Consider the following 16,331-nt stretch of genomic DNA (forward strand, 5'->3'; position numbering starts at 1 on the left):
ATGCTCCCATGGATTCCAGAAGGCTCCACTACTCAGTGCTGGGGCAGGGAGTACCTCTTTCTCACACAGGGTTACAACCTTCCCCTGCCTACCTCATTATATACTTTACCTGTGGCAAAATGCTACACAGTAAAAAATGACACAAAGCTGTGTGAGCTATGACTTGATCTTACAACCAAAATGCAGTTTATGTTTAGAGGCTTAAGTTAACAAAATTTACCTTGTTCCAAAGAATGGCAAAACAAATACAAAGATGGATGGATGGATGGATGGATAGATAGATCTATATATATATAGATCTATCTATCTATCTATCTATCTATCTATCTATCTATCTATATATATATAAAGTTATTCATTTAAATTAAATTCCTCTGGTTGATTCAGAGTTCCTTTTCGATGCTATTTTAGAATTTTACTAATAGATTAGACTGCATTTATGAGTATGATACAAACAGCTCTGATTGCAGTCGAGCTCTTCATCTGGCTGTCTGGCTTTTCATCTCCAGCTTTGAATAAACTTTTCAGGGAGGAGGGAAGTGATTCAGAGAGGAGCAGCGGAGAGGAAAGTATTAAACTCTTTAAATGACTTGTGCTAACCCACAAACCTTTTAAGAGAAAAATCACCCATATATGTCCTTTACTACATCACTGCCTTTTTTTTTTTCTTTTGATTTTTATGGTTTTTTTTATTATGTTATGTTAATCACATTACATCATTAGTTTTTGATGTAGTGTTCCATGATTCATTGTTTGTGCATAACACACAGTGCTCCATGCAGAACGTGCCCTCTTTAATACCCATCACCAGGCTAACCCATCCCCCCACCCTACATCACTGCCTTCTTATATGGCAGCCGTTTTCTTTTCTGACACAATTTCGAATTTAAGAAGCTTGCAATAGAGCCACATGTCTTGGGCTCATAAAGTTATTGTTCCTAGCCTACTTAGCTTAAAAAATAAAATGGGCATTAGAACTTACACATACTTTAAATATCTCATTTATACACATTATTCAGAACACACTAAAATTCATACACATCTCCTGAATTTTAAAGTGCATGATTTATGGACACAGAGATAAAAGATTAAAGCGGATTATGAGCCTGTTAAGTGTTTTCCTGTATTACATACTGGCTTCAGTATAAACTAGAACAAAAATAATACCTGCAACATTTGCAAATTGTTTACTTTTTAAACAAGTACTCCAAAAAAATAAAAACTGTTCACTTAAATCTGGAGGTGATGGCATCATCATCATCATCGCTGTTGTTTCATAGATAAGAAAGCTGCTCAAGTTGCCAATGTGACTGGCCTGTGAGCACCAAGTTTATGGTAGGTGTGTGTACACGTACACACGTGTCCGATCCCCTGGAACCTATGTTACTTTACATGGCAAAAGGGAACTGAGGTTGCAGATGGAATTTAAGGTGCTAATCAACTGAACTTAAGATAGGGAGATTATCCTGAATTACCCAGATGGGCTCCATATAATCATAAGGGTCCTTAAAAGTAAAAATAGGGGTGACTGGGTGGTTCAGTCGGTTAAGCATCTGCCTTCGGCTCAGATCATGATCCCAGAGTTCTGGGATCGAGCCCCGCATTGGGCTCCCTGCTCAGCGGGAAGCCTGCTTCTCCTGCTCCCGCTCCCCCTGCTTGTGTTCCCTCTCTAGGTCTCTCTCCCTCTCTGTCAAATAAATAAACAAAATCTTAAAAAAAAAAAAAAAAAGTAAAAATAGGAGGCAGAAGAGTGACAACAGAGAGAGATGGCAGTCTTGAGAAGGACTTGTTGGCTCTGAAGGCAGGGGAAGGGGCCACAAGCCAAAGAAACTGGGGTAGCCTCTAGAAGGTGGAAAAGGCAGGGAAATAGATTCTTTCCCACAGCCTGCGTTCCACCTCGGTGGCTTACATGTGACTTTTGATCTTAGCTCAGGTGTTGATCTCAGAGTTCAAGCCCTGCACTGGGTTCCACACTGGGTGTGAAGCTTACTTTAAAAAAAAAAAAAGAAAAAAAGGAATGCAGCTCTGCCAACACATGATTTTAGGCCAAAGATACTCGTTTGGTCTTTGGACTTCCAGAACTGAAAGATAAAAAAATGTATCATTTAAGCCATTAAATTTGCAGTAATTTGCTAAAGCAGCAATAGGAAACTAACACACAGCTTATCAGTGCCAGGGCCAAAATTCGAATCCAGAGCTTTGGACTTGGTATTATTTGTTATGTCCCTTAGCATATAAATTACGATTTTTTTTTTTTAACCTCCAAATGTCAATGCATTTAAAATTACTTAAGCATGGACTAAAGGCCTTAATGGGATCATACATTACCTATCTGAAACTTAGCTAACTAGTAACTTCCACCCACACGGCTTGGTACTGGATGTAATCAAGAGGTAAGTCCAAATCTCAGGATATTCCTAAGAAAGCCTCTTGAGTCTTTATTCAATGTCATTACATATAATTGCAAACCATTTAGTTCTTATTATATTTAGATCAGATCTAAGGCACCATATTGGAAAGAATAATGTATTCTACAGGCAAGCACAGTGACATTAGGAATGGCAGTTAATGAGATATTAAAAATGTAAAAAAGGAAAAAAAGAAATACCCATGTATTAATTAAAACAAAATAAAATGTCTTAACTGCTGGGAGAAGTACCCATTTCAATAAATGCACCTCCATTTAAAATTCTGGGAGTCATCCTTGATATTCCCTTTTCCTCACCCCATCCCCACTTTTGTGAAATACAGTGCCGACACCTGTTGATTATATTTCCAAAATGAATCTGAAATTCATCTGCTTCCCTCCATCACTTGATAACCATTCTGTTTCAAGCCCCCATAACCCTTTGCCTGGAATACTGCAACAACTCACTTCCACTCTCATCTGCTCCCACAGGCAGTCAGCTAAAGATTACAACCTCAAATTTATGTTTCTAGACATATATCCAGAGAAACTCTAGCACATGTACATCAGGAGACATGTACAGACATTCAGAGCCATTCTGTTTTTAGAGCAAAAACCTAGAAATAAGGAAAGTACTATTCAGTAGTGAAAATGAATGCACTATTACTACATGTACCAATGCAGATGAATCTCAAAAAACAAAAACAAAAAAACATTGAGCAAAACAAGTGGAAGAATATGTCATTTTATTTACATAAAATTCAAAAAGCATGAAAAATTATATGTTGTTTAAGACTAAATCAATATATAGTCAAACTATTTTTTATAAAGCAAGGCATATGATCATAAGAAGAAAATTCAAGATCAGAGATAATGGGATATGTGAGGGGGTTGAGTTGTATGGCTGACTTTGAACGTAATAATATTCTTTTGCTAATGCTGAATGGTAGATATAAGTGTTATTTATTATTCTTTAAATTCTACAATATACATGCTTTAAAAAAACAAGGGATGTTTCTATTAAAATGGTAAAAATAATTTTGAGGTTTAGAGGAATAAATCTTAACCTAATCAGAAACTCAGCATGACAACTACAATGACAATAATAATTAACATTAAATGAGCATTTAACATCAAGCATTGCTCTTAAAACTTTACACACACACACATCATATATAATCATTTAATCCTCCCAAGGTGGCAAAATGATTTTCCCTTTGCAGATGGGAAACTGTATTTCTGAGAAGTTCTATGACTTGTCTAATACCAAACTAATAGGTGGCAGACCCGGGACTTAAACCCAGGCAGTTTGTTGCAGAGTGCCTGTGCCCAACCATTCCAAAACATGCAGTCTCAAAACGCTATAATTCCTGTCTGATCTGATCCAGAGGCCCAACAATTTTTTTTTTAATTTTACAATCTTAAATTAACAAAGGACAATTATTACAGAACAAATACTCTTATTAAAGTATTTCATGTACATTCTGCAAACTCTTACTATTTATATGCTAATAGGGCAGGTTACAATAGAGCTTTGCAAACTGAAAATGTTAGCTATACAGAGGGCAAACAGCATATTAATATATATGCTAATCTATAAAACTGACTTGTCAATTTCTTGAAACTTTATTAATCTGTTCATAGGTTTTTAAAGCACTCCAGTTATCTTCAGGATTTCTAATCCTAGCAAGCTATTGCATTTATCTTCTTCCTTATAGAAAAAAAGGGAAACTAGACAAAATGATTTCAGACATTTGACAAGAGGCAGCACCAGACTGCCTGATCCCTGAAAGTAGAAAAACCAATGAGGTAAGTCCTATGATCAGCCTGGCTTTCTGCCTGGATGCACTTTCTGAAGCATGGAGCAGGGAGAGCCGTTGCAAGCAGAGCACAGAAGTCTCACTGAGTTAAGGAGACTGATACTAGAGCTTGGAAAGACAAAGGCAGCTGGAATTTAAGGGTAAACAAGGGAACTAGACAGAAAAAAACTCCACAAATCAACATGGGGGTCGTGCCTTTGGTTGAATAATAATCCATGGATGTATATGGTGAAATTCCACAATGACAAACAAAAAACTGCCAGGGAGTGATAAGCTAAACAATTCCCAGATATCACACAAGACTAGGAGACATTGGAATTCTGTGTTCAGGAAATCATCAGATACTCAGAAAGGGTCACATCTTAATAGCAGGGTCTATAGTTATTATAGACCTACCCCAACACAGTTTAAATTCAAGCCTGGAAGGGACTGACCTATCTTCAGGATCATAAATGTCTGCCAAGATAAAACTAAACTAAAAAGACGACAACATAATCAAAACATTCAACAATGTAACAGTCACAGTATCTGGCATCAAACAAAAGGTTACTAGACATGCCTAGAAGGAGCAAAGTATGACACATAACCAAGAAGAAAATTAAAGAAAGAAGCTGAAAATGACTGAGATGATGCAATTAGCAAGCAAAGACCTTAACAGGTATTTGCATATATTACAATTATATATGTTAAAGAAAATTATGAATATAACAAGGAAGGAAATGGGTAGTTAAAAAACACAGGCATACCAGGACGCCTGGCTGGCTCAGTTGGTAGAGCATGCAACTATTGATGTCGGGGTTGTGAATTCGAGCCCCACATTGGGCATATAGCCTACTTAAACAAACAAACAAACAAAAACAAACCCAAAAACCACAGGCATACCTTGAAGATATTGTGGGTTTGATTCCAAACCACTGCAATAAAGCAAATACCATAATAAAATGAGTTAAATTAATTTTTTGGTTTCCCAGTGCATATAAAAATCACATTTACACCATGCTGTAGTCTATTAAATGTGCAATAGCATTAGCTCTAAAAAAATAATGTACATGCCTTAATTTTAAAATACTTTATTGCTAAAAATACTAACCATCATCTGAACTTTCAGCAAGCCATAATCTTTTTGCTTGTGGAGGGTCTTGCCTTGATATTGACGGCTGCTGACTGATCTGGGTGGTAGATGCTGAAGGCTGGGGTGCCTGTACCAATTTCTTAAAATAAGACAACAATAAAGTGTGCTGCATCAACTGACTCTTGCTTTCATGAACAAATTCTCTGTAGCATGTAATGCTGCTTGATAGCATTTCGCCCACAGCAGAACTTTCAAAACTGGAGCCAATCCTCTGCTTTATCAACTAAGTTTATGTCATATTTGAAACCCTCTGTGGTCATTTCAATAATCTTCACAGCATCTTCACTAGATTAGATCTCAAGGAACCACTTTCTTTGCTCACCTATAAAATGCAACCAACCCCTCTTCAAGTTTTATCATGAGATTGTGCCATTCAGTCACATCTCCAGGCTCCACTTGTCATTCTAGCTCTCTTACTATTCCTACCACATCTGCAGTGACTCACTCCACTGAAGTCATGAACCCCTCAAAGTCATCCATGAGGGCTGAAATCAACTTCCAAACTCCTGTTAATGTTGATATTTTGACCTCTTCTCATAAATCATGAATATACTTAATGGTATCTAGAATGGTGGATACTTTCCAGAAGGTTTTCAATTGACTTTGTCCAGATCCATTAGAGGAATCACTGGCTCTGGCAGCTATAGCATTATGAAATGTATTTCTTAATAAGACTTGAAAATTGAAATGACTCCTTGATCCACAAACTACAGAATGGATATTGTGTTCACAGGAATTAAAACATTAATCTCACTGTACATCTCCATCAGGGCTCTTGGGTGAACAGGTGCATTGTCCATGAGCAGTAATGTTTTGAAAGGAATCTTTGTTTTTCTGAGCAGTAGGTCTCAAAAGTAGGCTTAAAATATTCAGTAAACCATATTGTAAACAGATCTCTGTCACCAGGCTTTGTTGTTCCATTTACAGAGCATAGACAGAGCAGATTTAGCATAATTCTTAAGGGTCCTAGGATTTTTGGAATGCTAAATGAGCACTGGCTCCAACTTCAAGTCACCAGCTGCACTAGCCCCTAACAAGAGATTCAAGCCTGTCCTTTGAAGCCAGGCATTGACTTCTCTCTACCTATTAAAGTCCTAGATGGCATTTTCATCCAACAGAAGGAAGGCTACACTGAAAATTTGTTAAGTGTACCTACCTTCAAAAATTATCTTTGCTAGGTGTGCCTGGGTGGCTCAGTCAGTTAAGCATCTATCTTTGGCTCAGGTCATGATCCCAGGTCATGATCCCAGCCCCGCAATGGGCTCCCTGCTCAGCTGGGTGTCTGCTTGTCCCTCTCCCTTTGCCTCTCCCCCCTGTTCCTGCTCTCTCTCTCTCAAATAAATAAATAAAATCTTTAAAAAAATAGTAATTATCTTTTCTAGACCTTCTGGATAACTTGCTGCAGCTTCTACATCAGCACTTGCTGCTTCAGCTTGCACTTTTAAGTTATGGATATGGCATCTTTCTCTAAACCTCATGGACAAACCAACCTCTGTTAGTTTCAAACTTTTCTTCCTCACTTCTCTCTGCTGTCATAGAACTAAAGAGAGTTAGGGCCTTCCCTGCTCTGTATTAGGCTTTGGCTTAAGGGAATGTTGTGGCTGGTTTGATCTTCTGTCCAAACCAATAAAACTTTCTCCATATCAGTAATAAGGCTGTTTCACTTTTCTTATCACGTGTGTGTTCACTGGAGTAGCATTTTTAATTTCCTTCAAGAACTTTTCCTTTGCATTCACAACTTGGCTATCAGGTGCAAGAGGCCTAACTTTTGGTTTATCCCAGCTTTTGACATGCCTTTCTCACTAAGCTTAATCATTTCTAGTTTCTGATTTAAAGTGAAAGACATGTGACTCTTCTTTTCACATGAGCACTGCTATTGTAGGGTTACTAACTGGCCTAATTTCAATATTGTTGTGTCTCAGGCAATAGGGAGGCCCAAGGTGAGGAAGAAAGATGGGGAGTGGCTGGTCACTGGAGCACCACTTTATCTATTAAGTTCAGTATCTGATATGGGCACAGTTCATGGAGCCCCAAAACAATTACAATAATACCACCAAAGGTTAGTAATCACAGATCCCCGTAACAAATATAATAGCAATGAAAAAGTATGAAATCTTGCAAGAATTACCAAATGTGACCAAAAAAATAATAAGGAAGCAAATACTATTGAAATTAAGTAGTGTTTAAATTAATAAAGCAGAATAAACACTGCAAAAGAAAGATCACTAAACTAAAAGACATAGCAACTGAAACTATCCAAAATGAAGCAGACAGAAGATAGGATAACATATGACAAGAATCTCAATGACCTTTGGGACTTGTTAATATATACATATATGTATCTGGAATCCTCGAAAAGAAGCAAAGGACAGAGTAAGTATTTAAAGAAATGATGGCTGAACTTTTTCTAAATTTGATAAAAACTATAAACACACAAATACAGGAAGCTCAAAAGATCCCAACTACGATGAATACAAAGAAAACCATACCATGATACATACTAATCAATTTTCTGAAAACCTGTGATAAAGAAAAAAAAAAAATCTTAGAAGCAGCCAGAGGGGAAAAGACATAGATGAATATAAAGATAAAAATGACAATAGCCTTCTCAAAACTATACAACACAGTCACTCGAATTACATCTTTAAAATACCAAAGGACAAACACGAAAACAGAATTCTATATTCAGTGAAAATGTCATTCAAGCGTGAAAATGAAACGAAACCTCTTTCAGACAAAAGTGGAGAGAATTCTCAACAGCAGACATGTAATCCACCCTATGTTAAAAGAAGTTTTTCAAGAGAAAAGAAAATGTTATGAAATGGAAATGAGCATCTACACAAAGAAATAAGAGTTCTGACAATAGCAAATATATGTGTTAATATAAAAGATTATTTCCTTACTTTTCATTTTTGTTAAAAAAAAATAACTGACTCCTTAAAGCAAAATTAATGACAATGTATTGTGGCTTTATAAAATTTTCATAAATAAAATCTACCATAATAATAAACAAAAGCCGGGAGAAAAGAAATGGATATAAATTGCTGTAACATTCTAATATTATACACATACATACTATACATATACACTATACTTTAAGGTAATATAAATACTCTTACATGATACAAAATATGAGTATTATAAATCTTAGAGCTGTGTTGCCCCATACAGTAGCCACTAGCCACCTGTGGCAAATTGAAACTTAAAACATGACTTGTCTGAATTGAGAATTGTTATAAATAAGTTATATTCTGAATTTCAGTGAGTTACTATAGAGAAAAAGAATGAAGTATCTCATTTTTAAATATTGACTACATGTTGAAATAATAACTGGTTGTATTATGTAAAATAAAATTTTTTTAAGATTTTATTTATTTATTTGAGAGACAGAGAGTGCACATTCATGAGACAGCATGATCGGGGGGAGGGGCAGAGGGAGAGGGAGAAGCAGACTCCCCACTGAGCAGGGAACCTGGCACTGGGCTTGATCCCAGGACCTTGGGATCACGACCTGAGCCGAAGGCAGATGCTTAACCCACTGAGCCACCCAGTGCCCCAAATAAAATATTTTTATAATTAATTTCACCTGTTTAGTTTTTTAATGTGGCTACTGGAAAATTAAATACATAATTATGGCTCACATTATATTTCTAATAAATAGTGCTGTGCTACAGCAACCACTATAAGATAAAAAAGTATAGCTATTAAACTAAAGTAGAGATGAAATGGAATAGCAAAAATAAATTTTTTTTTAAAGTTAGGAGTATAGGAAAAATAATGAAGAACAAATGAGAAAAACAAGAAAACAAGAAAAAGATACTAGATGTGGCAATCTTTTTTATTTTATTTTATTTTTTTTTTGTGGCAGTCTTAAAACATGGTCCTAAATATCTTTGATACTCTTCACATTGAGAGGTGGGGTTTCTGTCTTTTTCCCTTGAATCTGGGTAGGGGCTTGTGCTTACTACTACTTTAGCGAGTGCGGTAAGTGTGACTCTGTGATTTCTGAGAAAAGGTTACAAAGAAGAGGTAGCTTCTACCTGGTACTTTTAGACATTTTCTTGAAACCCAGCCACCATGCTGTGAGGAAGCCAAAAAGCCCGACACAGAGGCCACTAGGTAGGGGGTTCCAGCCAATAGCCCTAGCTGAGGTGCTAGCTAACAGCCATCATCAACCACCATTAATGGAGTAAGCCTTGAGATGATTCCAGCCCCAAATCATTCCATCACTACTAGCATTCAAATCTCCCCATCCAAGGCCCCTGACGTTGAGAAGCAGAGCAAGCCATCCCCAATATGTCCTTTCTGAGTTCCTGACTGATAGAATCCAAAAAGGCATTAAAATGATTAATTTTATGCCACTAATTTTGGGATGGTTTGTGACTTAGCAATAGCAACAAATACAAAATATTTAAACCCAGCACATTAGTAATCACATTAAGTAGAAATATTTAAACATTCCATGAAAAGGCAGCAGCTGTCAGACTGGATAAAAACCAAGAACCAATTATATGTTACCTACAAGAAACCCACTTTAAAAAGTCATATTAGGTTAAAAGTAAAAGGATGAAAAGGATATACCATGCAAACACTAACCAGAAAAAAGCTAGGGTGTTGACGAACCATGAGAGACTATGGACTCTGAAAAAGAAACTGAGGGTTCTAGAGGGGAGGGGGGTGGGAGGATGGGTTAGCTTGGTGATGGGTATTAAAGAGGGCACGTTCTGCATGGAGCACTGGGTGTTACATGCAAACAATGAATCATGGAACTACATCAAAAACTAATGATGTAATGTATGGTGATTAACATAACATAAAAAAAAGCTAGGGTATTTTTTTGTTTTTCATTCTAATATCAAAGTATACTTCAGAACAAAGATTATTACCGGGAAACAAAAGAGTCACTCCATTAATAATAAAAGGGTTGATTCATCAAAGATGTCACAATTTTAAACATGCTTACACCCAATAACAAAGCTTCCAAAATAAATGAAACCCAAAAAATGACAAAATTGAAAATAGAAATGGATAACTCAAAATTATAACTGCAGACTTCAACATACATCATCTATCAGTTAGTAACTGGTAGAAAACAGAAAATCAGTAAGGCTGATTTGAACAAAAGACTTGAACAACAGTGTTATAGGGAGATAATTCTCTATTAGTCTCTTGCATTTCTGCACCTTTTGTGAGCCAAAGCAGTGGCTGCCTTTGCGTCATGCTATCTTTTCAAGGATGCTTCTCACCAAACAGTTTTGGAAGAGAGAGGTAGGGTCTCAATCAGAAGCAAAGGGCAGGTTTGTTTACTGTATAATATAATGTCTCCCTTCAGGGTAAAATGAAGTTTGTCTGCCATCTATTATAGATCTGACTACTCCCAAGCTGAAGGTTTTTCAGATATGACTCATACCCATCTATGAACAGTATTTACCTGGAACTCTCTGCATCTCCCATAGAAAACAGGGGACACAGGGAATAGACACATACATCAAAGTCATACTGTTTACTGTATTATAATAAAGCCCTTTGTTTCTACCAGCAGGCATTAAAACATGACAGACTAACCTCCTAGCATGCAAGGAGGAAAGAAATCTCAGAACTTCACAGTCTTCAACAACTATCAACCATGTTGAACTAACCCACATCTACGGAATACTCCATCCAGTTATTTTCAACTTAATGTGGAAGTCACCATGACAGATCAAACTCAGAGCCATAAAACACATCTCAGAGAATTGAAAGGAACTAAAATAATACAAATATTTTCTCAGACACATCAGAATTAAATTATACATCACTAAAAGAAATATGAAAAATCCTCACATATTTGAGAATTAAGCAAAACATTTCAAAATAACCAGAATCAAAGAAAAAATTATGAGAGAAAATTAGGAAATATTTTGCAGAAAATGAAAACATAATGTCCCCAAATTCAAGAGAAGCAACTAAAGCAGCAATTAAAGGGTAATTTATAGCTTTAAGTTTTATGTTTCAAATGAAGAAAGGTCTCAGATCAAGTAAGTTCCAGCTTAAAAGTTAGGAAGAAAATATCCAAGTAAATCCAAAATAAGAAGAAAGGAAATAACAAATATAAAGGCAGAAATAAAAGAAATAGAAAAATGCACAAACAAGAGATAAAAATCAATGAGGACCAAGACTGGTTCTTTTTAAAAACTTAGTAAATTTGTCAAACTCTAGTCATGGCAAAAGGGGAGAATATGCAAGTCCAAAAAAAAAAAAAACAAAAGATCCAAGTTCTAATGTCAGAAGTGAAAGTGAGGACATCCTACAGATATTAAAAGCATTATAAAAAACATTATGTCAACAAAGGTGCAATGGATAAATTCCTTAAAAGGCAAAAATTACTAAAACTGACTCAAAAAGAAATAGAAAATCTTAACAGAATTCACCTATTAAAGAAATTGATCCCTATCCAGCTGAATTCCTGAGACCAGACAAAATCCAGGTCTCCTACTCCTCCACCATCTTCCTCCGCCCCTCTACCTATTAAAGAAATTGAACCAATAATTTAAAAACTTCCCAGAAAAAACATTTCAGGACCAGATAGTTTCATTAGTGATATCAAGCAAACATTTGAGAAAAAAAAATTCCTACATTCCTACATTCACTTAGAAAATAAAGGTGAATTTCCCTGATATCAAAGCCAACAAAGGCATTATTGGAAAACTAGAGACCAATATTCCACATGAACATGGATGCAAAAATTTTTAACAAAATTTATTTTTAAAAAGATTAATTAATTAATTAGAGAGGGAGAAAGAGCACAGGGGGTAGGGGCAGAGGGGGGGAGAGAGAGAGAGAGAGAGACACTCGCAAGCAGACTCCATGCTGAGCCCAATGCAGAGTTCGATCCCACTACCCTGAGACCATGACCTGAGCCAAAATCAAGAGTTGGACACTAAATGACTGAGCCATCCAGGTGTCCCTTGTCAAAATTTTAGCAGTAGAAAGCAACAATATACATAAAAAGGATAATACCACATTACTAAATGGGGTTTATCCCAGTAATGAGAGGTGGGGTTAACAACGTAAATTGCAATAAATGCTATATTGACTATATGAGCATTGATAGTATAAAGGAGAAAAATCATATGATTATTTCAACTAATACATAAAAATCAATATTCAATATTTGATGGTGTAATGTCAGCAAAATAGCAGACTAGAAAGTCTCAAGCCCTCATTCCTCCAATAGAAGTATCAAGAAAACAACCATAGACTGACTAAAACAACTTTGCGGGAACTCTGAAAAGCAGTCAAGGATTTGCAGCAACCAATCAAACACCCAATCAAGAAAAAGCCACACTCAAAACAGTATGAAATTGCATGGCATTTTTGCTTGCCCTTGTCCATCCCTTCCCCCCATGCAGCTCAGAAGGAAGGGGCCCAATTTCTAGTTTCCGCCCTCCTAACAATAGAAAAAGAGTGAAACTTGTTTGTAATATTAAGGCCTGCCTGTAGCCTGCCCAAGGAACTGCTTTCTCTATTGCCTGACTTGGAGCTCAGATGCAAATGGTGGCACAGTTTGGATTTCAGGCCTGAAGTCATAGAAGGCAGTGGTGAGTACTGCAGTGTGCAAAAACTACAGGGGATGAGATACCGGCAGACACCTGGGGGTAAGATTATAGGCAAAGAAAAACAGTAGAACACCCAACACCCTATAAAGAGGCAGGAAGGAGACTCATTAAAAAATTAGGATATTTTAGTGCTTGCTTCAGCTGCACATATAAAAAAAATTAGGATATTTCAAAGAAGCCATGTATACAGAAAACTTGGAAAAAGAAAACATACAGGCCCAGAAAAAAATGCACCCAGAAGAGGCCTGAGAAAACCTTAAGCCTTTATGCCAGGCTAACTAGGACGATTTTCTCTCATGCAGGGCAAACCTGTAAAGATTGAGAAAATTGGCTTTTTAAATAACAAATTTTCAACAAATATAACCAGGCATGCAAAGAAAAAGGGAAATACGAACTATTCAAAGGAACAATATAAATCTCCAGAGTGATCCTAAAAAAACACAGACTTTGGACTTCCTATAAAAAGACATAAAGCTGTCTTAAATATGCTCAAGGAGCTAAGGAAAAACACAGAGAACTAAAGAAAATCAGAAAAATTACATATGAACAAAATGAGAATATCAATATAGAAATAAAAATGTCTTTAAAAACAACAAAATAGAAACTCTAGAGCTCAAAAACAGAACAAAATTGAAAAATTCATTGAAGGGATTCAATAGTGGGTAAACCAGCAGAAGGAAGAATACTGAATTTAAGGAGAGGTCATCTGAAATTATTGAATCAAAGGAACAACAACAACAAAAAGAATGAAGAAAGTAAAGAAAGCCTATGGGACTTATGGAATCCATGAAGAACACCAGTATATTCATTATGGGAGTCCCAGAAAGGGACAAGTGAGAGAAACAGGCATAGAAGTTATCTGAAAAAATAATGGTCAAAAACTTCCCAGATCTGAGGAAGGAACTGGACATCCAAATTCAAGAAACTTAAAGGACTCCAACTAGAATGAACCAAAAGAGGTCTACATTGAGATATATTATCAAACTGTCAAAAGTCAAATACAAAGAGAAACTTGACAGCAGGAAGAAAAAAGCAACTCATCACAAATAAGGAAGCCCCCGTAAGATTATAAATGGGTTACTCGGCAGAAACACTGCAGGCCAGAAGGGAATGGATGATATATTCAAAGTGCTGAAGAAAAAATTGCTAACAAAGATTACTATATCTGGCACAAATGTCCTTCAGAAATGAAGGAGAAATTAAGACCTTCCCAGATAAATGAAAGTGAAGGGAATTCATTACCACGAGACCTACCATACAAGAAATGCTACAGAGAGTCCTTCAAGTTAAAAAGAAAAGATGCTACACAGAAACTCAAAACCATATGAAAATATAAAGTTATGCAATAAAGTTAAATATACTGACACAAATTCATGTATTATTGTAACTGAGGTGTGTATATCCATTTTAATTCTTTTAGGAAATTTAAAAGACAGAAGCATAAAAAATAAATCTAAGTTAATGGGTACACAATACATAAAGATGTAATCTGTGACATCTATTTCATAAAGTAAAGAGGCAGAGTTATAATTTCTGTACATGCTTGAAGTTGAGTTGGTATCAATTTAAAAAAGACTCAACAAAGAAAATACCTATAGAATCTGAACTAAAGGGAATCAAAACATGTCACTACAAAAAATCAACTAAACAGAGGAGGAAATAAGGGAAGAAATAAGGAACAAAAACTTATGACATCCAACAAAAACATAATGACAATAATAAGTCCTTCCTGTAATTACTAAAAATGTAAATAGAATAAACTCTACAATCTAAAGACAAAGATTAGCAGAATGGGTTAAAATAAAAACAAAAATAAACAATAGATCTAACTATATGCTGTCTACAGTGAACTCACTTTAGATCTAAGGACATGCATAGATTGAAAGTAAAAGAATAGAAAAAATATTTCATGCAAACAATAAGCAAAAGAGGGTAGAGTTGGATAGACCACATTAGACAATAAAGACTTTAAGTCAAAAACTAATACAAGAATCAAAGGACATGATATAATGATAAATGTGCCAATTCATCAAAACATATAACTATAAACATACATGTACCAAACATTAGAGCTCCTAAATATATGAAGCAAGCACACACTGACAGAATTTAAGGGAAAAAGAGACAGCTCTACAGTAAGAGTAAAGACTCCAGTATCCCACTTCCAATAATAGACAAAATAACCAAAGATAAAAGCAATAAGGAAACACAGGACTTAAAAAAATACTATAGACTAACTGGACCTAAGAGACATATAAAAAATACCCTACCCAACAATAGCAGATTACACACTTTTCTCAAATGTACATACACTATTTTCCAGGATAGACCATATGTTAGGCTACAAAACAAGTCTCAATAAATTATAAAAGACTGAAGTCATACAAAGTATTTTTTCCTATCATAATCCAACAAAATTAGATGACAATGGTAGAAGAAATACTACAAAATCCACAAATAATGTGGAAATTAAACACCACACTCTTTTTTTAAAAAAAACACACTCTTAAACAACCAGTAGTTCAAATAAGAAATCACAAGGAAATTAGAAAACATCTTGAGACAAAAAAATAAAAAATAAAAACAAAACATACGAAAACTTACAGGATATAGCAAAAGAAATGGTAATAAGGAAATTTATAGCTGTAAATATTTATATTAAAAAGAAGGATAGTAACAAGCTGACTTTAAACCTCAAGATAGAAAAAGAGGGGGCACCTGCATGGCTCAGTCGGTTAAGTGTCTGACTCTTGATTTCAGCTCAGATCATGATCTCAGGGTTGTGGGATCGAGACTCACCTGTCGTGGAATCAAGTCTCACGTGGGGCTCCACGCTCAGTGAGGAATCTGCTTCTTGCCCTCTCCCGCTGCCCCTCCCCCACACACATATGTGCGCACTCACTCTCTCTCTCTAAAATAAATAAATCTTAAAAAAAGAAACTAGAAAAAGAGGAACTAACTCAGAGTTGCCAGAAGGAAGGAAATAATAAACATTAGAGATAAACAAAAGAGAATAGAAAAACAATAGACAAATATCAATGAAACCTAGAGTTTGCTCTATGAAAAAAATACAGAACAAAAAGTGACAAATGTTTACAATGCTTGAATGAGAAAGAGAGACAGAGAGAGAGCAAAGACTCAACACAGTAAGAAATGAAACAGAAGACATGTGACAAAAATAAAAAGGATTATAAGAGTGCTCTAAACAACTATATACCAACAAATTGGATAATCTAGATAAAATAAACAAATCCCTACAACAAGACTGAATCATGAAGAAATGAAAAAACCAAACAAACCTATAACTAGTAAAAAGATTGGATAAGTAATCAAAAACCTCCCAACAAAGAAAAGCCCCAGACCAGAGGGCTTCA

The 16,331-nt window shown here is 35.7% G+C and overlaps 1 protein-coding gene across 9 annotated transcripts in view; it reads right to left on the reverse strand.

Moving 5' to 3' along the window:
• FANCC (FA complementation group C) overlaps nt 1-16,331 on the reverse strand; it is a 279,290-nt gene that overhangs the window by 122,171 nt on the left and 140,788 nt on the right. For 6 of the 9 annotated variants that reach the window (XM_032392970.1, XM_032392973.1, XM_032392966.1 and 3 more), the window contains 2 exons: nt 5,318-5,438; nt 5,110-5,141 (listed from right to left, as the gene is read on the reverse strand). The exons of the other annotated variants lie outside the window; for them this stretch is intronic. In XM_032392970.1, the coding sequence (XP_032248861.1) occupies nt 5,110-5,141; nt 5,318-5,438 (153 nt within the window). The remainder of the gene's footprint in view (nt 1-5,109; nt 5,142-5,317; nt 5,439-16,331) is intronic. 9 annotated transcript variants of the gene reach the window in all.

Source organism: Phoca vitulina, unplaced genomic scaffold (assembly GCF_004348235.1).
Source record: "Phoca vitulina isolate PV1807 unplaced genomic scaffold, GSC_HSeal_1.0 scaffold70, whole genome shotgun sequence".
Taxonomy (NCBI): Eukaryota; Metazoa; Chordata; class Mammalia; order Carnivora; family Phocidae; genus Phoca; species Phoca vitulina.